Consider the following 23668-nt stretch of genomic DNA (forward strand, 5'->3'; position numbering starts at 1 on the left):
GTTTTTATAGCATCTTCGCCAAAAAAGAGTCATTTTTGTTTGTACTGGGATTGAATCCAGAGTTGATATACTCTGAGCAACATCCCCAATCCCATTTATTTATTTGTTTGTTTAATTTCTTGAGACAGGGTCTCAGTCAATTGCTGAGGCTGGCCTCAAATGCCCTGCCTTGGCCTTCCAAGTTACCAAGAAAAAATTAGTGAATTTTCAGAGAAATGACAAGACAATGGCAAAAGACTTTGACTCTAGGGTTGGTAACTTAGAAGAAGGCAAATATCTAGTAAATAAAGGCTAATTAGTAAGGCTTGTTGCTGCAAGATTCCTCTGGTGCCATCTCCACACCAGTAAGGATCCAAAGTTGTCTTCAGTGGCTAACTTTTGTTCTCCCTGGTGATTGGGGGGGGGGATGACATTTTGCTGTTTATCTTTGTAAATCTAAGTTCTGCTTTTAGGCCCATATAGGAAAGGCAGGGAGTTCTCTTGCATCTGCATTTTAATTGCCTTCAGCTCAACAGCCCTTCTTATTTTCTGTGGGGATATGGGGGTGTATATTACAGTCTCCTACAACTTCTAGGTAAGGAATGAATGGTAGGAAGGTAAACATAATATGCTGGAAGGCAGAAGCCCAGGCGAGACCTGAATATGGCTTGGATGAGGTACAGGTTATTAGAAGCAAAGTGAGCAGAATCCAGCTGTTTCAGAGTTTTGAGTCAGACCTGATGGGTTAAAAGTGAGAGCTGAGGGGAAATAGAGAATCACAGATTCCATTTTCTGGGTGGATTATGGTGCCATTTACTATAGTCTGTAGAAAAATTGCTTTTCCTCAATAAGGAGATAGAAATTAAGACGTTTATTTTAGGAGATTAAATTTGATATATGTCGTACACATCATTCTGAATAGAGTCTATGCATTAAAAAATTATATTACTCTGTTTGCCCAAGTGTATTCTCACTTTAAAAATGTTTCAATATGCTCTATCAGAGTTTTTTTCCTGGCTTATAGATATTCAGATGGTCTTCAAAATCTTGGCATTAAAAGAGCACCAAAATGTATGTGCATGTGTATGAGAGGGGGGCATTAAGAACCAGTGCTTTTATTTTTATAGCACATATATCTCTAATGTACCATTTCTGTAAATTTGTAAAGGGTATATAAATTCAAAATTTTAATCTATGTTGACCACCAAGAGCCATTTTGCCACAGTTTTGCCAGCACTGAAGATTTTTATTTCAATGAAGACCCAGGAGAGATAGGCAGGTAGCATGGCAGTGGGTAGCACCCACATTTCCCTTCTCTAAAGGAACATTGCAATAGTTTCAGCCTCATGAGGTTATTAAGATTAAAATCTACAGTAGTCCCCTTATCTGCAAATACATTTCGAGACCCCCAATGGATGCCTAAAGCCACAAATGTTGCTAACCTCTACATACAGGCATTATGATAGTGTGAGTTCACTCTGATAACTCAGATAGCTGCTGTGCGATTCACAGGCTGGTAGTGTGCACAGCTCAGGTATGCTGCACAAAAGATGGCTCACATCCAAGGCAGAACGACAGCACAAGAGTTCATCATGCTACTCAAAACAGTGCACAATTTAAAACTTATGAATTGTTTAGTTCTAGAATTTTCCATCTAGTGTGTTTAGACCACCATTGACTGTGGATAACCAAAGCCACAGAAAGCAAAACCACAGATAAGGAGGGACTACTGCATGTGTTTATATAGATCTTGTGTCTGGTACATGATTGCTGCTCAATAAATATTAAGCTAGGCTTGGTGGCACACACCTGTAGGAACAGCTACTGCGATGGGGCTGAGGCAGGTCCAGGCATTCAGGGCCAGCCTGGGCGACATAGGGAGACCCCATCTTGAAAAATAGAATTGACTGCTTGTTAATTCTTCTCTCATATTTACAGAAAGTCACATCAATCTTTTGAGGGCGGGAAGTATTTTAGAAAAATTGTTGACCATATATGTTTCCACTGAAATATCCTGTAGAAAATAAATTTGTCTTTTACTATAAATATTGTTTTCTGCATGCAAAATGAAAGTACTTTTATAAAGCCAAGAGAAGTTGGCTGTATTTAAATTATGGAGTTTCTGAGATATCTAGTCTTTGAGCAGAGAAATGTATACTGTTGGTGTCAGTGTTTAGTTTCAAGAGGACCATTTCTGGGGTTTCTGTTTAGTTCTGTTGGTTTTCTCTGTCAGCTGCATGTCGTCTTAGGCTGTTCCCAGCCAGCTGGTTTCTGCAGCCTTTCTGCTCACAGGCCAGCACTTAAAGAGAATGGTTCAGCGTGTGCTGTCGAGCACAGTCTTAGATGCTTTCCATACCTAGTTTCATGTCTCACTTGTATGCAGACTGGGAGACATGATGATTTTCATTCCACAGAAGAGACTGGGGCTAAAACAGGTAAATAACCTTCCCGTGTGTCCACGTGCAGGTACACAGTACAGCATCATTTCCTCGTCTGTACTTGGGCGTGTTACCACCAAGCTTTTAGAGACTTGTTATAAAGACCCAAGGGGAGGCTGAGGCAGGAGGATCACATGTTCCAGGCTAGTCTCAGCAACTTAGCAAGACCCTGTCTCAAAATAAAAAGTAGTAGTAGAACACCCCTGGATTAGATCTCCAATACCACAAAAAATGTGAAATATAAAATAATGAATAAAGGGAGCACTGCATATAAAGCCTTTGGTATAGTTTATGGCACAAAAAAATTACTAAGTATAAACTATTTTATTTATCAAAATATTGAAGTGTACTTTCATTATGTTGTATAACATTAGCTATTGTTTTCACTTTTAAATGTACTAACCATAGAAATGGTTTTAATCATTCTGTCACCTATAAAAAATTTTACTTATACCTTAACCTAGCAGCATCAGTGATCATCCAGAAGAATAACTTGTTCTCATTCAAAATAACATCATTGTAATCTGAAAAATTAAAACTGATTTTATCTTTAAATAAAGCATGCTGGTAATATATGAAAAGTATAAATAATGCCAGTCTTAAGCATTAGGAACTTTATAATAACTGAATCAAGCCAAGTGGGTTGGTGTACCCCTGTAATTCCAGCTACTCAGGGGGCTGAGGCATGAAGATTATAAGTTCAAGGCCAGCCTCAGCAATTTATCCAGACCCTTCGTAACTTAGCAAGACCCTGTCTCAAAATTAAAAAAAGGGTGGGGGGCTGGGGATGTGACTCCATGGTAAAGAACCCCTGGGTTCAACCCCCGTACTGAAAAACAAAAATAAAAAAATCAAGAGTTAATAAATGGGATGGTGTCAAATTAAAAAGCTTCTGCACAGCAGAAAAACAATTAGGAATGTGAAGAGAGAACCTACAGAATGGGAGAAAATCTTTGCTCACTATTCTTCTGACAAAGGATTAATATCTAGAATATATAAAGAACTCAAAAAACTTTACACCAAAAACTCAAATAACACAATTAAATCAATCGGCAAATAAATTAAACAGACATTTATCAAAAGAAGAAATACAAATGGCCAACAAATACATGACAATTTTCAACATCATTAGCAATCAGGGAAATGCAAATCAAATTGAGATTTCATCTCATACTAATCAGAATGGCAGTCATCAAAAATCCAAATAATAAATGCTGGAGAAGATGTGGAGAAAAAGGAACACATTTACAATGTTGGTGGGATTGCAAATTAGTACAGCAACTATGGAAATCAGCATGGAGGCTCCTCAAAAGATAGGCAAGAGGGGGATGGGGTTATGGCTCAGTGGCAGAGCGCTTGCCTAGCATGTGTGAGGCACTGAGTTTGATCCTCAGCACCACATATAAATAAATAAAAAATAAGGGACCATCAAAAACTAGAAAATATTTCCAAAAAAATGGAACCGTCCTATGATCCAGCTATACCACTCCTCAGTATTTATCCTGAAGAATTAAAGTCAGCATACGACAGTGATACATGCATACCCATGTACGTAGCAGCCCAATTCACAGTAGCCAAACTATGGAAGTAACCTAGGTGTCCATCAACAGATGAATGGATAAATAAATAAATATATAAAATGGAGTTTTATTCAACCATAAAGAAAAATGAAATTATGTCATTTGCAGGAAAATGGATGGAACTAAAGACCATTATGTTAAGCAAAATTAATCAAACTCAGGAGGTTAAGGGTAAGGATCATAAGTTTTCTCTCATATGTGGAAGCTAGAGAGGAAAAAGGAAAGGTAGGAGGGGCAGGGATCTCATGAAATTCAAAGGGAGATCAGTAGAGGAAAGGAACCAAAAAGTAAGAGATGAGGGAGAAGGGAAAAAGTGCTGGGGAGTAATAGTGGCCACATTATATTGTTATGTGTTATGTGCTGTGTGAATATGTAACAACAAGTCTCACCATTATGTACAACTATAATGCATCAATTAAAAAATGTGGAAAAATTAAAAGGACTGGGGGTATAGTAGGGTCAGTTCTCAGTACTGCCAAGAAAAAAGTAAAATAGCTGAATCTTACTGCAGGGTGCCATCCTTTACATTTCATTTTCAAAAATTATTAACCACAGTTGGGCATTTATATAAGTATAATAAATCCTTTTTTCTAAAAGGTTATACTCTGTTTCTGTTGCACCACTACAATTTGAATTACATTCTCAAGAGGACTCTTGAGTTCCCCTCTGGATTTTTGGCTCCAGTAGAGGCCACCAAATATCAAAGCCACCCCTCCTGGGGTGTATGTCTGAAGTATATAGATGTGACCTGGTCCCCCACACACACAGCCTCCTCCCTTCCACTCTGCCTGTGTGGCCCTTTAATTCTGCCCCATGCCCCTCAATTGTTTCTCGTAAGTGTTTAAGCATAACTCACATCTGGCATAAGACTGAAAGCACCCATTATAATCATAACCAAACAATAAAATGTTGCCATATCATTATTAAGTTGTACCTAATAATAATAACTCACCATGATTGAATAGCACTTTTATTGTGTACTAATCATACCTCATATTTACCCTATTATATAGCAAATGTTTATTGAATTTTTAGTATGAGTCAGGCAGTGTTCTAGACACCAAGGCTTTAGCAGAGAACAAAATTGCTTCATGCGGTTGTGTGCTGGTAGAGTGAAAAAGAAAGCTATCAATTGAACAAGAAGCTTGCCAGTGTGTTCTCATTCTGTCTCTGCCACTTAGTTATTGGGCATATGACCTTGGGAAGGGCAGTTAACCTTCCAAAGTTTGTATTTCTATGAAGCCGGGTAATAGCCTCCCCGATGGGTGTCCAATGAGACTTATGAGGATCAGTACTAAATATAGGTAAAAGTGTTTGATAATCCACACATTAAAGGTATTTATAAGGGATTATTGGCATTTCTACTGTGCTACTGTTGGTGATTTTTAATGCCATCAGAAGTCAGACAGGTCCAAGTCCTAATCTTTATCCCATCATTTACTAGCAGAGTGAGCTTTAGCCAGTTAAGCTCTGTATCAGTTTCTTCACATTTAAAGTGGGTTCGGTAAAAATAATTAATTCTGTGGATTTGTTGGAAGAATTAAATAATGTTTATAAATCCCTAACACTTTTTCCTGACACACAGTAAGAATTTATTTTGATTGTGATTATATTTTTAACAACCTTCTAGCAGAATTGCCAGGCTCCGGAACCTGGATTTAGATACAACATTTAGATATAAACAGAATCTCTTTCCTTTTTAAATTAGTCAATTTTAAAAATTGATATATAGAAATTATAAGTATTTACCAGGTACAACATAATGTTTTGAAAAATGTATGCATTCTGGGATGGCTAAATCAAAGCTTTAACATGCATTACCTCACACACTGATCTTTTGTGTATGTGTGTGTGAAGAGAACACTTAAAATCTATTAGAGGAAAAAAGTCTCAGAAATTGTTTTCAAGAATACAATATAATGCTCTTTCCTCTTTTTTGGAAGTTCTAGGGGTTAGAACCTATGCCTTACACATGCTTCACAAGTACTCATCTTGTGAGATACAGCCCCAGCCCACAATACATCCCATACCATTGTTACTATAACTATAGTTATCGAGCTATACAGTTAGTCTCTTGAACTATTCCTCATATCTAACTGAAATATTGCATCATCTGACCAATATCACCTCAGTGCCCACCACCAGCCCTTAGTAACCACTATTCTGCTGTCTCTTCTGTGAATTCAACTTTTTAATATGTCACATATAAGTGAGTTCATTTGATTTTGACTTTCTGTGACTGACATGTTCATTCATGTTATAAATAATAGGATTTCCTTCTTTATAAGGCTGAACAGTATCCCATCATGTATATGTACACCACATTTTCTTTATCCATTCATTCATTGATAGACAAGTATTTTGATTCCATACTTGGCTATTGTGATTAATGCTCAATGAACCTGGGAGTATAGATAGGTCTTCAACATACTGATTTCAATTCCTTTGAAGGTATATCAAGTGGTATAGTTGATGGATCTTGTGATAGTTCTATTTTATTCTTTGAGGTTCCTCCATACCATTTTCCATCATAACTGTACTAAATTTCATTACTGCCAAAAATGTGCATGCGTTCCCTTTTCTCTTCATTCTTACCAACACATATATTTCGTCTTTTTAATGATAGCCGTACAAACAGGTATGAGGTAATATCTCATGGTGGCTTTAATTTGCATTTCCCTGATGATTAGTGACATTAAGCAGTTTTTTCATAGTCACTTGTGAAAAATGTCCATCCAGGTCCTTGCCTGTTTTGTAATCATCTTATTCATTTCCTTGCTATTGAGTTGTTTGGCTTCCTTATATATTTTGAATATTAACCCTTAACTGTTGTGTAGTTTGCAAATATTTTCTCACATTCTTTAGATTGTCAGGATTTCTTTCTTACACCATTTGAGCACTTATCCTCGTGCTCAAAACTCTTTTAATACCTCCTTCTTTCCTATAAGAGCAAACCTTTACTTCAAGGTTAAAGTTATACTTACCTCCACAATTTGCCAACTTTATTTTCCCACTAATGTATAATAAAGCACTAGCTACTCCACATGCATCTCTATATCCCCTGACCCCACCCCCTCCACACACAGACCTTGGTCTCTGTAACCCTTATGTCTTTGCTCCTTTTGTTTCTTCCCCTTGGGTCGCCTTCCCACTTCCTCTTTATTAATTCACATCCTGGTTCTTTGAAGGATTGTCTTTTGGAAGATTATCCTTCACATTTTCTATGACTCAACTTGATAAAAAATAATGTGCAGAAAGTAATGACCTTGGTGTCTAGAATATAAGAGGTGCTCAAGTGTGTTATCCTATTATGGTGACTGGCTTTGTTCCACACCATTCCCTTCAGTAATCTTCACACCCTTTGTGGTTGTGTGATACTCATGACTTATTTAGCAAGTTAAAATTATCCCTTGTCCATGGTGTCATGTCACATGGGCCTCATGGAAAAAGTGGAACCCATTTCCAAATGGTTTTCTCAGCTAGGGCTCTGCTCCTAATATTTACCTCATTATCGCAGTGTTTTAAGGATGTGTACTAGAAGCACCACACTAAATTGTATTCTTCTATAGGTCTGGGCTTCTTGTCTTCATCACCACAGAATCACCAATGCCTAGCACATAGTACTAATTTCATAAATATTTATTGAAAGGGTGAATGCTTTTCTATACCTTTACTGTGCAGGCTTTTCTGTATCCTTAATGCTTTATTTCATCATTGAATGATTAATTCTTATTGATTCAGTTCATTCTGCTGCTGTTTACCAAATGTCTACTTTGTGTAGAACATAGATTAATCACACAGACTCCACTCTCAAAGAACTTTGGAGTCTTATTGGGAGAATAAGACACACATGTACAATATTAAAATGCAGCATGCCCTAAGAGGTAAAATAAAGCTTTAGGAGCAGCTCAGAGAAGATTAATATTCTTTCCTGATGGGGGAATCAGCTATTTATGGTGGATAGATTGGACATTGAAATATGTGTGTGCTTAGGTGGAGTCCTACAAACAGAATCACCAAAGCAAAAGAAAAAGCGTGGAATAGGGAGAACATGAGGGGTGTGAAGGGTATAATAGTAATAGAAGATGAAATTCAAAAGATAATCTAAGTGAAACAGAGAGACTTGATTTTAAATGTCAGAGGTTTGAATTTCACAGATTAGGTGCTTGGAGCTCTGGAGGCATTTTCAACCCTCAAATGGTCTCGTTAAGTTCCTCTTCAGGCAGGTGAGTGGAACAATGACTGGTAAAGATGTCCTGAGGGAGAAACTATGTTCAGAAGCCACTGCAGTGGTCTCCTGAGAGATGCTAAGGGCTCAAGTAGAACTGGGGTTTAGTAAGGTGTATATACTCCATTCCTCGACCAGAAGATATTCTTTTAGAATATCTTCATATAAGCAAGAACTTTTATTTTCCCTTTTGCTCAGAACTTTGGCTCTTTTGAATCCTAAGTGAGATAGAACTGGCCTCATGAAGAATGAGGAGGTGGATTATACAGGGAATGCTGTCAGCATGAGTTCCATTTTATTTTCAATTGTGCACTGCCTTTCTAGAATTTTGAGTAGCCTAATAAATATGCTCATGATTGGGGGTAGATGAAAGAATTTCAGTTTGTTACATATTTTAAACATGGTTTTTCAGAAAGAAATATTTGTGGATTTAGGCTGGCAATGAGAGTAATAAATCATGTTATAGTGTTTTTGAAAACAGAATTGGACTTAGGAAATATGGGGATGAAAAAATTTAAACCAAAATAAGATTTATTTTTAAGGTAAAGAACTTTGTAAAAAAAAAAAAAAACCTTTTAATTGTATCAAGAGGTATGGTTGCATTTTTTTTTTAAATTTACTTTGCTTAGTAACATCTCAAATCAAAGGGAAAAACAGTTGTATATACTGATATACTGTTTGTCGTGTTAAATGAGGGAACAGGGTAGCAACAAACACTGAACACCTGTCTAATCAGAAATGCTTTTCCAATCCACAATACCATCTTTAATGAATTTAACTTGTATTAAGGGTTGACTTAACCATCATTGCTTTATTTGGGAGATTTTGGAAGGAGAGTAGAACATCCTGAAGGTTTCAGCAACACTGGCCTCAATGGGGACTGGCACTGTGGCTTACCAGTCTGTCTTTGGGTGAAGGCCCTTAAAAGTCCAACCATGAGCCCTGTCTCTTGCATGGGTTCATCTGTGGAAGGCAATTCCCCATGTAGTCTGCTGACTGTGGTCTTCCTGGGGAAGGTCGTTCTCCTTCAGCAGGCTTGGCTGAGCCAGCAGCTTTAGACAGGTGGCTTTGATGATGAGCAAGCAGGAGGGGGATGCCAGCCATCCGGATTAGCTGAGTCATCTTGGGTGTCAGTGGCCACCATCCATCAGCCAGATGGTCCTCAGGCCCCTGGGATCCATCGTGCCTTAGGATTCATGATGCTGACCTATTTCTTCTTCCTGTCTCTGACTGCTTGCTGTTTTCTGAGCTCCTGGTGAGTGGGGTGTGTCGATGGCATCTCACCCCATGAACCATTCTGTTAACAGAACAGAATGCACAGTGCAGTCACTCTAGCACAAACACGCTTACTGACTTTAGCCCCCCAAAAGTAATGCTTCAATGCTGTCCTCTCTCAACTCCACCTTCCTATTTGCTGAATCTCCTCTCCTTCTGGATTTGGACTTCGCAACCTCCTCAGTGGAATCATATCAAGCTAAAATCAGAAGAGAACGTTTAACTGTAAAGTAGGAAAGAGCATGGACGTGGAAGTGAGACAGACCTAGGAGGAATGTCAGAATGGCCTAGACAAAGGAAACCGATAAAGCACAGCTGTTAGATTCAGAGGGCTTTGATTCTCATCAGAGAGATGAGAATTAATATACTAGTTAGGATGTAAAAGAGATGATGACAAGTGACACAAGAGGACCAGGTAAGATATTAGGTGACCTTAGAGAGAAAAGAATTTTTCCTAGCTGAGGGGAAGGAATGGGTTTATGGAATAAGTAGAATTTGAGACCTGGCTGGTATAACAGACTGCTTCATTTGAGCCTCTAGTTCCAAAATGTACCTTTGGATGTAGGTGTAGTGGATGTTGTTTTTGTTTCTATTTACGTCTTAAAGGATGCCTTGACCTTTTGGAATTTATGTTGCTTTGCCCATGTTTTCCTAAGTCTTCCAAGATGAAGCATCAACTAAATAGCTGTTTCTTTTCCACTTTAGTATTTTTTTTATGAAGTTTAAGAAAATCTCATCTTCTATACTCACATTGCTGATAAATGTAAAAGTAAAGATTCCTGTAGTTTAAGGAACACTTTCCTCTCCCCAAGGAAGAGAAAAGAGAGATTAGATGAACAGCATCAGTTGGTGACCATCCTATTGAAAATCTGTTCTCATCTCCGACCAGAAGCAGAGGCCATTTTGCAGGGCTTCTAGAAGAGCTGCCTGTGGGTCTGTTCTGCATCTTTCTAATGTGCTGTGTTTGGATACCACAGCCTACTCAGGGGCACACAGTCCACAGAACCAGACTCACTAAGAAATTTGGACATTAAATGTTTTCCATAGATTAAGTCCTGAGTTTTTGAAATGGTAATCCATTTGTTCAGGATTTTTTTTGTCTTTAAAACTTAACCTACTGTCTAACATGCTGAAAATCTAAACATTTTTAAGATTTCTTAACTTGGGCAAGCTTTACACAAAATTTACTGAGAGAAGAATGTTGTAGCTAATGAAATTTTCTAGTTAACAAATACTAAAATGCTTTTAAAAAAATCAACAGTCTCATGGTCTAATGGCAATCATTTTATTTTTATTTTGGTGTGTGTGTGTGCCAAGAATGGAAAAGGACTTCACACATACTAGCACTCTACAACTAAGCAACATCTCTGGTCTGACAATAATTGTTTAAAAGACTGGATCTTGTCTTCTGTAAGATTAGTTGTTAACAATACTGATGGAGGAACAAGGGAGCTTATTTAGGTCTAGCACAGGTGCCAAGAGCCTTGCCCTTAGTGGCAGTATTTTTGAGCTTTGCATCCTGGGTCTATCTCTTGCTAGCTGGGTCTATCTCTTGCTAGCTGGGTCTATCTCTTGCTAGCTCGAATCCTTTAGTATCATTGTCCTAATCCATGGTTGAGGATCACAGTGGTGTAAGTCTGTATAGGGTTGTTAGGAAGGCTACATGAGACATGGATAAAGAAGCTGCCTCAATAAAAAGCCAGAAACAGAAGTTAACTGTAGCTGGTGCTGTGCCCACTGATGTTTCATGTCAGCTCCGTAACCTGATAGGGTAGGAGTTTTTTTGGTGTGGGGTATGGGGGCAGAGTTGTGTGGTATCAGAGATCCAACCCATGAACTACATCCCCAACCCTTTTTAAATTTTTTATTACGAGACAAGGCCTTGCTGAGTTGCCCAGGCTACCCTTGGACTTGAGAACCTTCTGCCTCAGCTTCCTGTGAAGCTGGGATTATAGATGTGTGCCATCTGCCCAGCAAAGTCAGTATTTTTAATCTGACATTTTTATGGGCGCCTTGTGTGTGTGTGTGTGTGTGTGTGTGTGTGTGTGTGTGTGTGTGTTAGGAATTGAACCTAAAGGTGTTTTACCACTGAGTCACATCCCTAACACTTTTCATTTTTTTTTTTTTTATTTTGGACAGGATCTTACTAAGTTGCCTAGGGTCTTGCTAAATTACTGAGCCTGGTCTCTAACTTGGAGTCCTCCTGCTTCATTCAGCCTCCTGAGTCACTGGGATTACAGGCTTATCTGTACTTAAATACAAGTACAGCCATATGTCATTTAACAACAGAAATGCATTATTGGGTGATTTTATCATTGTGCAAAAGTCTTGGAATATAAACCTAAACATAGATGGCATAATTTACTACATACCTGGGCTATATGGTGTGTGTATGTATTTAGTATAGCCTTTTGCTCCTAAGGCCGTGATGAGCAAAATAACATGAAATTAAATCTATCATAAGATGATGTAGTCATAATCAGGAGACACAGTAAACATGTATAAGGAAATTGCTAGCATAACAGCATATTGTTTAACAGTAAACTTTTTTATAATGTTTTATAATGTCAGAAATTACAGTATAATTAACACAAGTGATAGACATAGCAATAGAAAGCGTAGTACAGTAAATATGTAAGTCAATAACAGTTGTTTACTACCATTATCAAATATCACATGCTGTGCATATACTTTCCTGCAGCTGGCAGTGCAGCAGGTTTGCTCACACCAGCATCGTCATAGACATTAACGCCCTGTGCTGCATCATGACAGCTGTGACATCAGGAGGCAACAGGAATTTTTCAGCTCCATTATTGTTATATGAGACCACATCGTATACGTGGCCTGTCATTGACTGAAACAATGTCATGCAGCCCACGACTATACTCAGATTTAGAAAGCTCCTCGCTCCAAGTCATATAATTCTAAGTGGCAGAGTTGAGATGTGTACCACAATGTGACCAATTCCAAAGTCCATACTACTTTTTTTTCCCCCTTAGATGACCTTTTCTTTTAGGTACTCAAAGCCCTCTTTTCATTCTTTTTCCTTTATTTTTACACATGCTAATTTATTTTTATACATGGTAATTCTTCCCTAATCCAATAGTACAGAAATAACTAACACAAAAATTCCCCATTCTGGGAGATCCTTAGAGTAGAGGAAAGAAATCAGGGGAAGGGAGAAGGAGAAGGAAAGGGGAAATACTGGGGGATGATATTGGCCAAATTATATTGTTATATTGTGTGCATGTGTAAACACGTGACACCGATTCCCATCATTATGTACAACGATAATGCACCAATTAAAAATGAAAAATAACCCATTTCTTAATCCCGTTCCTTATAAGTGATTTTAAAAATGTGTTCTCTATGCTTATAGATAATTTCATTGTCATTTCATACTTTCTATGAAAATTTTGTCATAATTTACATTCTCTCAATGCTGTAAAAGTTCCCGTTTCCCTGCAATATTATCAAGGCTGAATGTTCTTTTTCTGTTATGTTGTCCATTCTGTATCTGAAAGAATACTGTATCTTTGCTTTAATTTGCATTTATTAAATTACAAATGAGATTGAATGTCCCAAAACCCAAACTACTTTCTCTACAAACTATCGCACCCGAATTTGTAGTAGTCCCAGGATGGTGCAGTAGTTAATTAACTATAACAATTAGTATGTCATAATTCAATTGAATATGCCTAATGTGTTTTAGAATTTTAATGGGGCTTATTATTACCTGATGTTTTATTTATGCTAAATACATATTTTTAGAATTTTGCAGGGAAAAATTCATCAAGGAAATAAGCAATGTATTTATTGGTCTAATGAGTGCTTGCTAAGCACAGTGCTAAGTATTTGATTCAGAAAAATAAACAAGATAGTGCTGGTTGTGTAGCTCAGTGGTAGAGTGCTTGCATAACATGTGTAGACCATGAGTTCAATCCCCAGCTCTGCAAAAATAAAATAAGCAAAATAAACACATTTTCAAGAGTTTTAGTCTTGTGTATAAAATAAACAACTGCCTCACCGAGAAAGCTTTGGTTGGAGGTAACAGAATAGCTAACCCAAACTGGCTAAAGCAATGAGGAAATTTATTAGTTATCATTCTAGAAGGTGGCTAAGGATAAGGCTGGCCCCTAAGTTTGCCCTCCCTTAGAGGACCAGTTCCTTCCATCTCTGTCTTTACTCTGTCACCCACTATTTCAGCTTCTTCCTAAAGGCTGGTTCCTCCATCCTCATGTGATGGCTGCCTGTGGCAATTTGGGCTCCCTGTTTTCTTTCTGAGAGATAGTTGGGCATCTTACAGCTCTATTAAGATTAAGGAAGAACTTTCCACAAGTTTCCACAAACAAACCTCTCTCTTTTTGTCTCATTGGCCTGGGAGGTGGGGCAGGGGGTGGGGGGAGGTGGGACCCATGCCTGAGGTACCCATTCCTGACAAAATTGTTGGAAAAAGGAATGAGATTGACCTTAGGCAATCAGGACTTTGCCTGGAACAGAAAGGAGGGCCCAGCTTTCCCTAAGGCATATCTGTACGCAGCAGGATAGATACCTACCAAAAAGTAAATAAATAAAAGTAAGCAACCAAACACCAAATGGCCCTCTGCTAGAAATACAACAGGAATGACTTCTGCAGAAGCCAAATGATAATACACGCAGCAACTGTGCACAGTTGGGGGCAAGGTGAGTGTACTCACACCGCAATGTGAGTGAAGAATGACTTCCATTTTCTTCTGAATGTCCCACAGGATCAGAGTGGCACAGAACCTGTTAGTAGTGAGGAAGATGGCAACCTGGAAGTTGGTGTTAAACAATTGCCTGGAAGTGATAGCTCCAACCTGGTGAGAATCCTGGGTGTCTTTCATTCGATGTTCTTTTGGGGGATTGTATTATTTGAATTTTGTACCACCTCGGAAAGGACCATCTGTTGTGTTTGCTTTCCTTGGAATTTTAATCTCTGAGACAGAAGAAGCTTTCCACATAGCAGATCACCCTTTCACACGGAATAGCACCATATCCTGCCATCTTCACACTTGAGTTGTGCTGTCTGGCACTGGAGAAGCAATTGCCCCCTTTAAATCTAGCTTAGTGTTGTTTTTTACAGGTCTAGGGCTGTGCTGAGTAAATCCTGGAGACACAGAAAGAGACATTAAATGTTTTCCATTGATTCATGGTAAAAGATACCTATTCACCAGAGGCTCAAGCCTTCCAGGCAAGTTTAGAGAACTCTCCCTCCTTACATAGTTTAATGCTTGGTATTATATTTGATAGTTGTTGAATGCTTGCTGTGTATCTGGTACTGTTTTGCAGCCAAGAACTTCCAGGGTTGGACTATAAGTTCTAGAAAGAAATATTGAGGCTTTTTTCTTTGTGATTCAAAATTCTCAAATATCAAGAGGTGTCATATGCCCACAATCCCTGCAACTCAAGAGGCTGAAGCAGGAGAATTGCAGGTTCACAGCCAACCTCAAAAACTGTCTCAAAATTAAAAATAAAAATAAAAAGGTGTGGGGTATGTGGGGTAAAGCACCCCTGGGTTCAATTCCCAATACAAAAAAAAAAAAAAACAAAAGCCACAAAAACCCTCAAAGAATTCATCACTTAGAAGTCACTCTGATTTTAAGTCAGCTTAAAGTTTTATTTTGCTTCAGGGAATTTGAGAAATCACCCATTTGTCTTCTTTCACCATTTAGAAAATATATTTTGAAGCTGGGCATGGTATTATGTGCCACAGTCCCAGTTACACAGGAGCTGAGGCAAGAAGGTCATTTAAGAGTAGCCCGTGAGATAAACAAAAGAAAGAAAAATAGAAAGATCGATAGGTTGATTACTGGCTTAAATTCCATATCCTAGAACTGATTCTTTCAGGTCAAAAGGAAAAGACACATCAGCAAGAGTAGAAATTGTAATGGGCCACGCCTGAACAAAGCTACCTGGGACCTAAGACCCCCCAACATTGAAAATAGGACCATTGTTCATGGAAAAGGCATCCACAGGCTAAACCGTTTCTTTTCCCACATAGACCACACATTGGCCCCAAAGAGGGCTGTGTGACATCAGCAAATTTCACACTGAAAGGCCTTCACTTAAAAATATTGCAGCCTGTTCTTTTGGGTACCATATCTCCAGATAGGTTAAAGAAAAGTCTTTTAAAGCAGCATGATTCTGTAAGTAGGGGTCCCCCTGTTTCATCTCATAGGAAATGTAGAAGGTGGAGCACTCCCTTGCTTCCTGGAAGACTCTGGTAGTCCCAGTGACATTCCCAGGTAGCCTGCAGGCCAAAGCCTCCTCCATTCACTCCCTTCCCAAGCAGGCAACAACAGTGATGAGCTCAAGTGTCACACAGTTGAAGAGCCCGAAGGACTGAGGCTCAGCTCTAGGTATCGCTTCATATTGCTTTTCACCAAGGGTAACAGGCTCCCCCAAGCCATTTGCTATTTCTCTTTATCCCCATTGTTCTTTCCTTTTCCCCTCCTTAACTTTTGGAAGCCTCAAATTTCTTTGTCACTATTTCCAAAGGAATCGTGCACGATCTAGTTGAGGAGAAGAAAGATAGCTTGACTTTGACAGCTTTTATAGTGTAAACATAAATGGCTAGCAAAAAGCATTAGTTAAGAATATGATATGGGGCAAGTTACTTGACCTCACTAAGCCTCAGTTTCCCCCTCTGACAAATGGCAGTTATCAGGATGTTGTGAAGGAAACAAATGGACTGACTCTTCAGAATAAATGCATAGAAAAATATAAGGCAGAGTGTCAGAACTTAGTTTATTCATTCAACAAATATTTTCCAAATGTCACTACACTCCAAAGACTGGAAAGTGTACAAAAAAAAATGCCTCCCTCATAAACTAATTACAGGGTGATGATTAGAAGAGAGATGGGTAACACATAAACTGGCAAAATATTAGATTAAATCATTAAATTGCCCTTTATGAGAAAAATAATTTTATATATTATAAATATAAACTTAATATGCATGTTTTTTATAATAGGATATTGATAACCGTTAATCATCTGCTACAATATTCTTAAGGGGGAAGTAACTTGTTTGTGAATAACTAGTTGTTATTTGACTACTTCTCTTATAATATTGCTGCACCATCCTAAGATTGTTACTGAATATTCCTTGTCCAAGGGCAACATCTGATCTATACAGGCCTTGACTATTCTCACCCTTAGTTGGAAACAGTAAGCTTTAACTCCTCAAAGTTTCTCCCTTGTTTTCCGAGAGGCAAATGTCTCCTCAGGCACAGTGCAGGATGCCACAGTTGTCTCTAAGAGTAGAACTTAAGCCTTGATCTTATTCTTTACATCATCAGTCAGAATAATAGAATTTGTATCTGAAAAATTATACCAGGCTGAAATGCATGGAGTAGGGGATATGTTATGGGAATTTAAAGGAGGAAGGAAAACCATTTCATTCAGGAGTTAGGGACAGTTTCTTAGAATAAGGGCCTTTAAGGTGAACCTTTGAAGATTAGGCAGTGGAATGATGAGGCTAGCATGAAGTCGAGAAGGGTTACCAGATAAATCAAATAGTCTGGGTGGGCTGGGGTGCAGCTCCGTGGTAGTAGAGCACATGCTTAGCATGCTCGAGGCCCTGAATTTGATCCCTACCACCAAACCAGAAAACCAATCTGGATTATGGAATAGCTGGTAAGGAGAAGGCTTTTGTAGAACAGCAACGGACAATAGCTTTGAACAGTGGAATCACAGAATTGAAGAGACTATATGCTGCGAATTATAGAATAATTCATTTAATTTATCAAATTAAAAGATTATTCATCTCTTTATATTCAGTGCTTGTTAAATGTGTGAGGATAGTTGGGATGATTATGTGTGTACACAAGCTGCTACCTGAGAGAAACTACACTCCAGAGAGCTATCCCCCACCTCTGCAAGGCTACTCACTGTTTTCAGAGCTAAGAGGATTCCCTGGGCCTGTGTGTTCTCCAGTGCTATTCCACCATTCAGTGGAGGCTGGCTGTGGTCCATCTCAGTGACTCCTTAGCACACAGCCAAGGCGTTTGTCATATCTGCAGAAGGTATTCCAACTCTCTACGATATTCTTAAGGGGGATGTAACTTCTTGGTGAATCACGCAATGGTTGTGAAGCATGGATTCCAATTGTGAGAGATGGGAGGCAGGCAGGGAAGCATCTGGAATCCATTTCAGAATTCTAGGTGAGAACCTTTAAGATTATTTTTTAAGCCTTTGGAAAGAACATTTAAAAAAAAAGGTTTACACAGAACTTTGCAATTTATGAAACAAAATTTCATCTATCTCATTAGCTTGATTTTTAAATATCTCAATTTTTTCTAAAATGGTATTAAGTAGGTTCATGATCTGTTCAATCTTATTCCCAAAATAACTGCATATAAAAGTAGGGCAGAAATTATTTATCCAAAATTTATAGATGAGACCTTATCTGCTCAGTGAAATATAATAAAACTGGGAATTGGAGAAGCCAGGGCTCACTCTGAAGGGCCCTATGCGCCTTGAAGCTTGCTAGCATAGAAGCTAATGGATCCCTAAAATAATTATTTTAATCTGTGGTTAAACTTAGTGTTTTTCAAATGTATAGGATATGTATATTCATATGATTCTTTTTTAGTAGTACAAACACTAGAACCAGACTTCTTGAATTCATACCCTGGTTCTATTATTCCTAGGGAAATGACTCAACTTCTCTATGCCTCCACTTCTGAATCTGTAAAATGAGAGAAAGAAACAAGGGATGTTGTAAGAGTTAAGGGAGTGAATGTTAAGTATACTTAGAACATGCCAGAGTACAATGTAATCACTGTTTAAGAGTGAGTTGTTGTTAACGATGATTTTGTAATTCTGATTAAAGGAATAAGGTTTAGCCATAAAAGGATTAGCTATTCTGAGTGAAGCATGAAGGTATAATATGAAAATTGAAGTAAACTTTTTAACCCCCAACATTTACTTTTAATGTATTAGTTAGGGTTCTCCAGAAAGACAAAACCAACAGGATATATAGATACATGAGAGGAGACTTATTAGGGGAACAGATCATGGGGACCAAGCCCCACAGCAGGCTGTGGGCAAAGGCGAGAGCTAGGGAAACCAGTTTCGTGTCTCAGTCCAGGTTCAGAGGCTGGAGAACCTAGAGTTCTGATGTCCAAGGACAGATATGGTGTCCCTACTCTAGAGGAGACAGACTTTGCCTTTTCTCTGCCGTTTTGTTCTATCCAGGGCCTCAACCAGTTGGATGGTGCCACACTGAGGGCAGATGTTACTTACTCCCTTGATTCAAAGGCCAGTCTTTTCTTGACCCATGGTCACAGACATACCCAGAAACAATGCTGTACCAGCTCTCTGGGTTTCCCTTCATGCAGCCACAATGATACCTAAAATTAACAGTTCCTGCTAATAATAGTAGACTGCATCAGTTGAATGCCTGTGTGCCAGGTTGTTCTGATCTTTTCATACATTCACATAACAGCCCTATGAAGTTATCAATAGTATTATCACCGTGTAAGAGATGAAGAAACCGAGGCACTGAAACATTAAATTAGTGCCTGAAATCACTCTCGCTCTGGACTAGGGGCTGAGCTCTAAACCACCTGGTAGTGCCACCTGTCAGCCAGACACACAAAGAATAGCAACACAGTTACACCGGCACTCAACTTTGTGATTTTCATTTCCCTTTGTCTTCATCTTGATCTCTTAAGGTAGGAAACTGGCATATAAACTGGTAAAGAGTCTGAAGTTTGCCTATCAGACCTTTTACACTGAGAATTAAAGCTATGTATAGATCTCAAACAGATGTTTCATAAAAGGAAGGAAACTGTTTCAAGAAGCAAACCTGTGCCAGATGTTCTCCTAACAGTTATCCCCACTGCACACGTTATTAGCCCTACTTGACTATAAGAACTGACTCTTGAACATAGCACGTCCGTTGCGGAGATCCCACAGCTGCTGGGTGGCATGGTTAGGACTAACCCCAGTTCTCTTTGCCTCTCCAGCCCATCTGCTCTCCCCTACGTAGTTCATGTAGGCATGTAGGTAGCCTTTTGTAAAACAGAAGAAACACCATTGTGTGACCCATTTGTTTAATCGATACATACTAACCAGGTAACTCATGTGTGTCAGACATGGTGTGTGTGCTGGGGACTCAGCAATGAGCAGCCCTGTCAGAGCTTCTGACAGGGCTTGAAGTGGAGGAGGACTGGAGTTCAACATCAGCCTGATGTCCTTAGAAACTTAGTAGTTACTTCAGAATGCAGGAGAGGGAAGGGAAGGCAGAGACAGTACTGCTTTCTTACCTCTGCCTTTGTATCGCTGACCCTGTGTGAGTCCATAATTTTCTGCTTTGATGTAAAGCCAGTTTGCCTCTTCTTTTATTCTTGGCCATTCTTCTCCATGCTGTGATAATTACTAATAGTCAGCAAAGTAATTGAAAAGCAACCAGTTTACAACAAAATAATAAAACCAAAAATAACCCAAGTGAAAAGTGGGTACAGGTCTGAATATGCATTTCTCCGAAGATATGCAAGCAGCCAATGAACAGATGAAAACATGCTCAACAGCTTCACCATTAGAGAAATGCCCATTGGAACTACAATAAGATACCACTTACACCCAGTAGGATGGCTGTAATCAAAAAGACAGACAATAACAGTTGCTGACAGGATATGGAGAAATTGGAGCTCTCATACATTGCTGATAGGAATGGAAAGTGGTATCTGTGGTTGGGAAAACTGTTTGTGGTTATTCAAAATATTAAACATAGTTGCCATATGACCCACTTTCACTCCTAGCTATATACTCAAGAGAAATGAAACATACAAAACTTATACATGAATTTCAGAGCAGTATTTTTCGTGGCAGCTCCTCAAATAGAAGGAACTCAAATATCCATTAACTGAATAGATAAAATGTGGCATATGCATACAATGTAATATTTAACAATGAAAAAGAAAAAGGTACATGATGCTACAGCCACGTAATTGTATAACTCTATTTATATGCAGTGTCTAGAAGAGGCTTATCTATAGGAACAGAGAGTGGATTAGTTGCTGTATATGACAGGGGACAGAGGAATAGAGTATGGGGTTTCTTTTCAAGGTTATGAAAATATTCTAAACTTAGATTGTGATGATGTTTGCACAACCTTGTGAATATACTGTAGCTAGTCGTATTGGATTGCATATTATAGAGCGGTGAATTATGTAATATTAATTATGTCTTGATAAAGATTTTTTTAAAAAAGCTACAACCAGAAGGAAGAGGAAAGAGGGGAATAAAAAAGTAATCCACAAACTGAATCAGAAATGCTGAAACAACCTTAAAAAAGTCTCCACCTTCTGGAATATTTTGCAAGTGTTCAATAATCTGTATCTTAGTAGAAAAGGTTCAGTGTCTTTGTCCATCAGAATTAAAGGCTATAAATTCTTTCATTCTGCTGTTATTATACCTGTGTTAGATCCTGGGAAGATGCTACTGAAGGTAAACAAACATAGTCTCTTATGTTGCTTACAATCTTCACAGAGAGAGATGTTACTCAGATGGTATCACAAATAGATTGACACTTCAACTTTCATCAAAGCTGAGAACTAGAGATACTTACTGCAGAGGGTGTATGATAGGATTTGATCTTGTCATGGGAGATTCACCCAAGGATAATTGACTTGAGATTTGAAGGAGAGGTTGACAATACAGTCATTCCTCAGTACCTTCAGGGAATTGGTTCGAGGACCCCTTTGAAATACCAAAATCCTTGGATGCTCAAGTCCCTTATATTACAATGGCATACTATTTTCATATAGCCTGTGTGCATCATCTCATTCTCTCTAAATCATCTGTGGATAATAATACCTAATATAATGTAAGTGCTATGTAAATAGTTGTAATATTGTTTAGGTAATAACAACAAGGAAAAAATCTGTACATATTTAATATGGATGTAATTTTATTTTTAATATTTTCATCCATGGTTGGTTGCATCCCTGGAGGCAGAACCTATACACAACAAGGACCCACTATAATTGAGAATGTGGCCAAAAAGAATCAAAGGAAATTTCTAAGTGCTCTTAGAGACTCAGGGAGTCCATGAACTGTAAGTCCATGGGTGCCAGAACTAGTGAGATAGAAGCCAAATTAGAGGGGTCAGCAGGAGCCAGGTCACATCAAGGAGGAGACCTCTAGGCTGACAGTAAGGGGAATCCATATAGGACTGTAGCAGGTGGGGCTTCAGTGAGGTGATCAAACTGCACAGGCCAGAGTGGAAGCCAACAGACTAGATGGGAGTTTATGGCAGAAATGGCAGTCAGACGGTGATGGCAGCAGTATGTATTCTCAGATCTTGTTTTTGCAAAGACCACATACAATACATATGCTTTCCTCTCCAGCAAGGAAGTGTTTGTGTTTACCAGTTAAGTACCAGAAAAGTTGCCTGTAAAAGGATTTGCTTTTCTTGCTCCCGGAGTACAAACCCACTTCTGCATGTGTTCGGTAAACCTGCCTGTGACTGCAGGTTTAGAGCTATTTAAATGGCAATAGTTTCACTCCCTGGGTCTTCAGAATAAGCAGTATCCCAGGGCTTGGCAGGCAGCCCACTATTACTCTGCCCCAACAGATGTGCCCTGCATTCTTTCACCATTTTGTATAACTGCTCAGTAGTAGTACAGTCTGTGGGTCAAGGACAGTTGTCATTACACACCTGGTTCGTATATAGCAGCCTCTATAACATTTCAATTTTCTACAATTTTTCAAAACTGTTTGAATTTTCAAACTGTCGGTGGTGTCTGCCTTTACTGTTATCTTTTCATTGAAAAATATAATTCTGATCCTTTGTGCAGGACTAGAAAAATGAACATAATCCAGTCAACTCAAGGTAGCATCCAATGTGCAGTCTCTGTGGATATTTTAGAATTTACAGGGTAGCAAGATGCTTGGGGAAGCATGAAGTGTTTCTGGAATTAACTTAAGTGGGCTGTGACATGGAAACTCACACTACAGCTGACAGCACATTTCACCATGTCAGAGTCCCCACCAGCTAGAATACCAACATCATAAGAGCATTCTTGACCTTCTCTCTACCTGATATACTTGATCCACGTACAGTTTTCAAATATACTAATGAAAGATTAGGGTTGTACGTTATAAGTAATACTTGGATCTCTAAATGAACTGGCAGTACTTGCCTTCCCAGGTGAAAGGCATCAGAAACAACTGATGCCACTCCTAAGCTCCTACCTGGGAAAGTGGCCTGTGCTGTCTGTCTACATTTTTTTATCCTAAAGTGGAAAAGGATGATGCCCACCTTTATGTTGTGAAGAGCAAGAATGCTTTTTATACGTGAAACTCTTAGCACAACACTTTGCATGCAGCAAGACTCCATAAATGACAACTAGCATTATACCAAATGTTGACTATAGAAGATCTAGGTGTGCCAGGGCTCTTGTTATTCAGTACACACCTCTAGGGAGAGACTGTGATGGGACAAGCTCCACAAATATAAAGATAATTAAGGTACTTTCATGTATAGGAATACACTGTATCCCGTCTAATGCAGAGGTAGTAAACCAGTTGTGAGGACTCAGAATCAGCCCACAGACATGTTTCCCTAAGCCTATGCAATATTCTTAAGATGTTTGAGCTAAGTTTATAGAGAGGAGCTTCTACATAAAAATCCTGGTTTCCATTTTTTACTATTTTAGCCTTCTAAGCTGCCCCTTCAATTATGTACCACCAGTTTATTTCAGTCCCACTTTTCTGCCATGCTCTTACTGCCCACCCCCAGCCTGCCTTCCCTAACCCTATCTCTGGTAGGTAACCAAGTCTGCATCCCTGGGCTAGTACTCAAGACCACCCTGGGCACTCAGGAGCTGGATGGTGGAGGGCCTTGTAGGCCAGGAGAAAGGTCTTTATACCCAGGGGAACCTTTGGAGGTGGAATTTGATAGGATTTTAATGAGATTAGCATTCTGAAGGGCTTCTGAGTGCCCTGGGAAGAATCATTTAGAAGATATTAAATCTGAAGTCAAGGTGAAAGTTAAAAAGCTATTAGAACAATCAAAATGAAAGTTGATAGTGACCCAAACCAGGGATCTAGTAGTGAGGGCAGAGAAATATGGACAGTATTTTCAGTATATACAAGTGTTAGAATTAATAGGAGTTAACAATCATGTGGGTGTC

At 38.8% G+C, this 23668-nt stretch overlaps 1 protein-coding gene across 7 annotated transcripts in view; it reads left to right on the top strand.

The window, feature by feature from the left end:
• Nucleotides 1-23668, top strand: part of Patj (PATJ crumbs cell polarity complex component) — a 344745-nt gene that overhangs the window by 229716 nt on the left and 91361 nt on the right. For 6 of the 7 annotated variants that reach the window (XM_078026378.1, XM_078026375.1, XM_078026379.1 and 3 more), the window contains one exon: nt 14249-14341. The exons of the other annotated variant lie outside the window; for it this stretch is intronic. In XM_078026378.1, the coding sequence (XP_077882504.1) occupies nt 14249-14341 (93 nt within the window). The remainder of the gene's footprint in view (nt 1-14248; nt 14342-23668) is intronic. 7 annotated transcript variants of the gene reach the window in all.

Source organism: Ictidomys tridecemlineatus, chromosome 11 (genome assembly GCF_052094955.1).
Source record: "Ictidomys tridecemlineatus isolate mIctTri1 chromosome 11, mIctTri1.hap1, whole genome shotgun sequence".
In the NCBI taxonomy this organism is placed as follows: Eukaryota; Metazoa; Chordata; class Mammalia; order Rodentia; family Sciuridae; genus Ictidomys; species Ictidomys tridecemlineatus.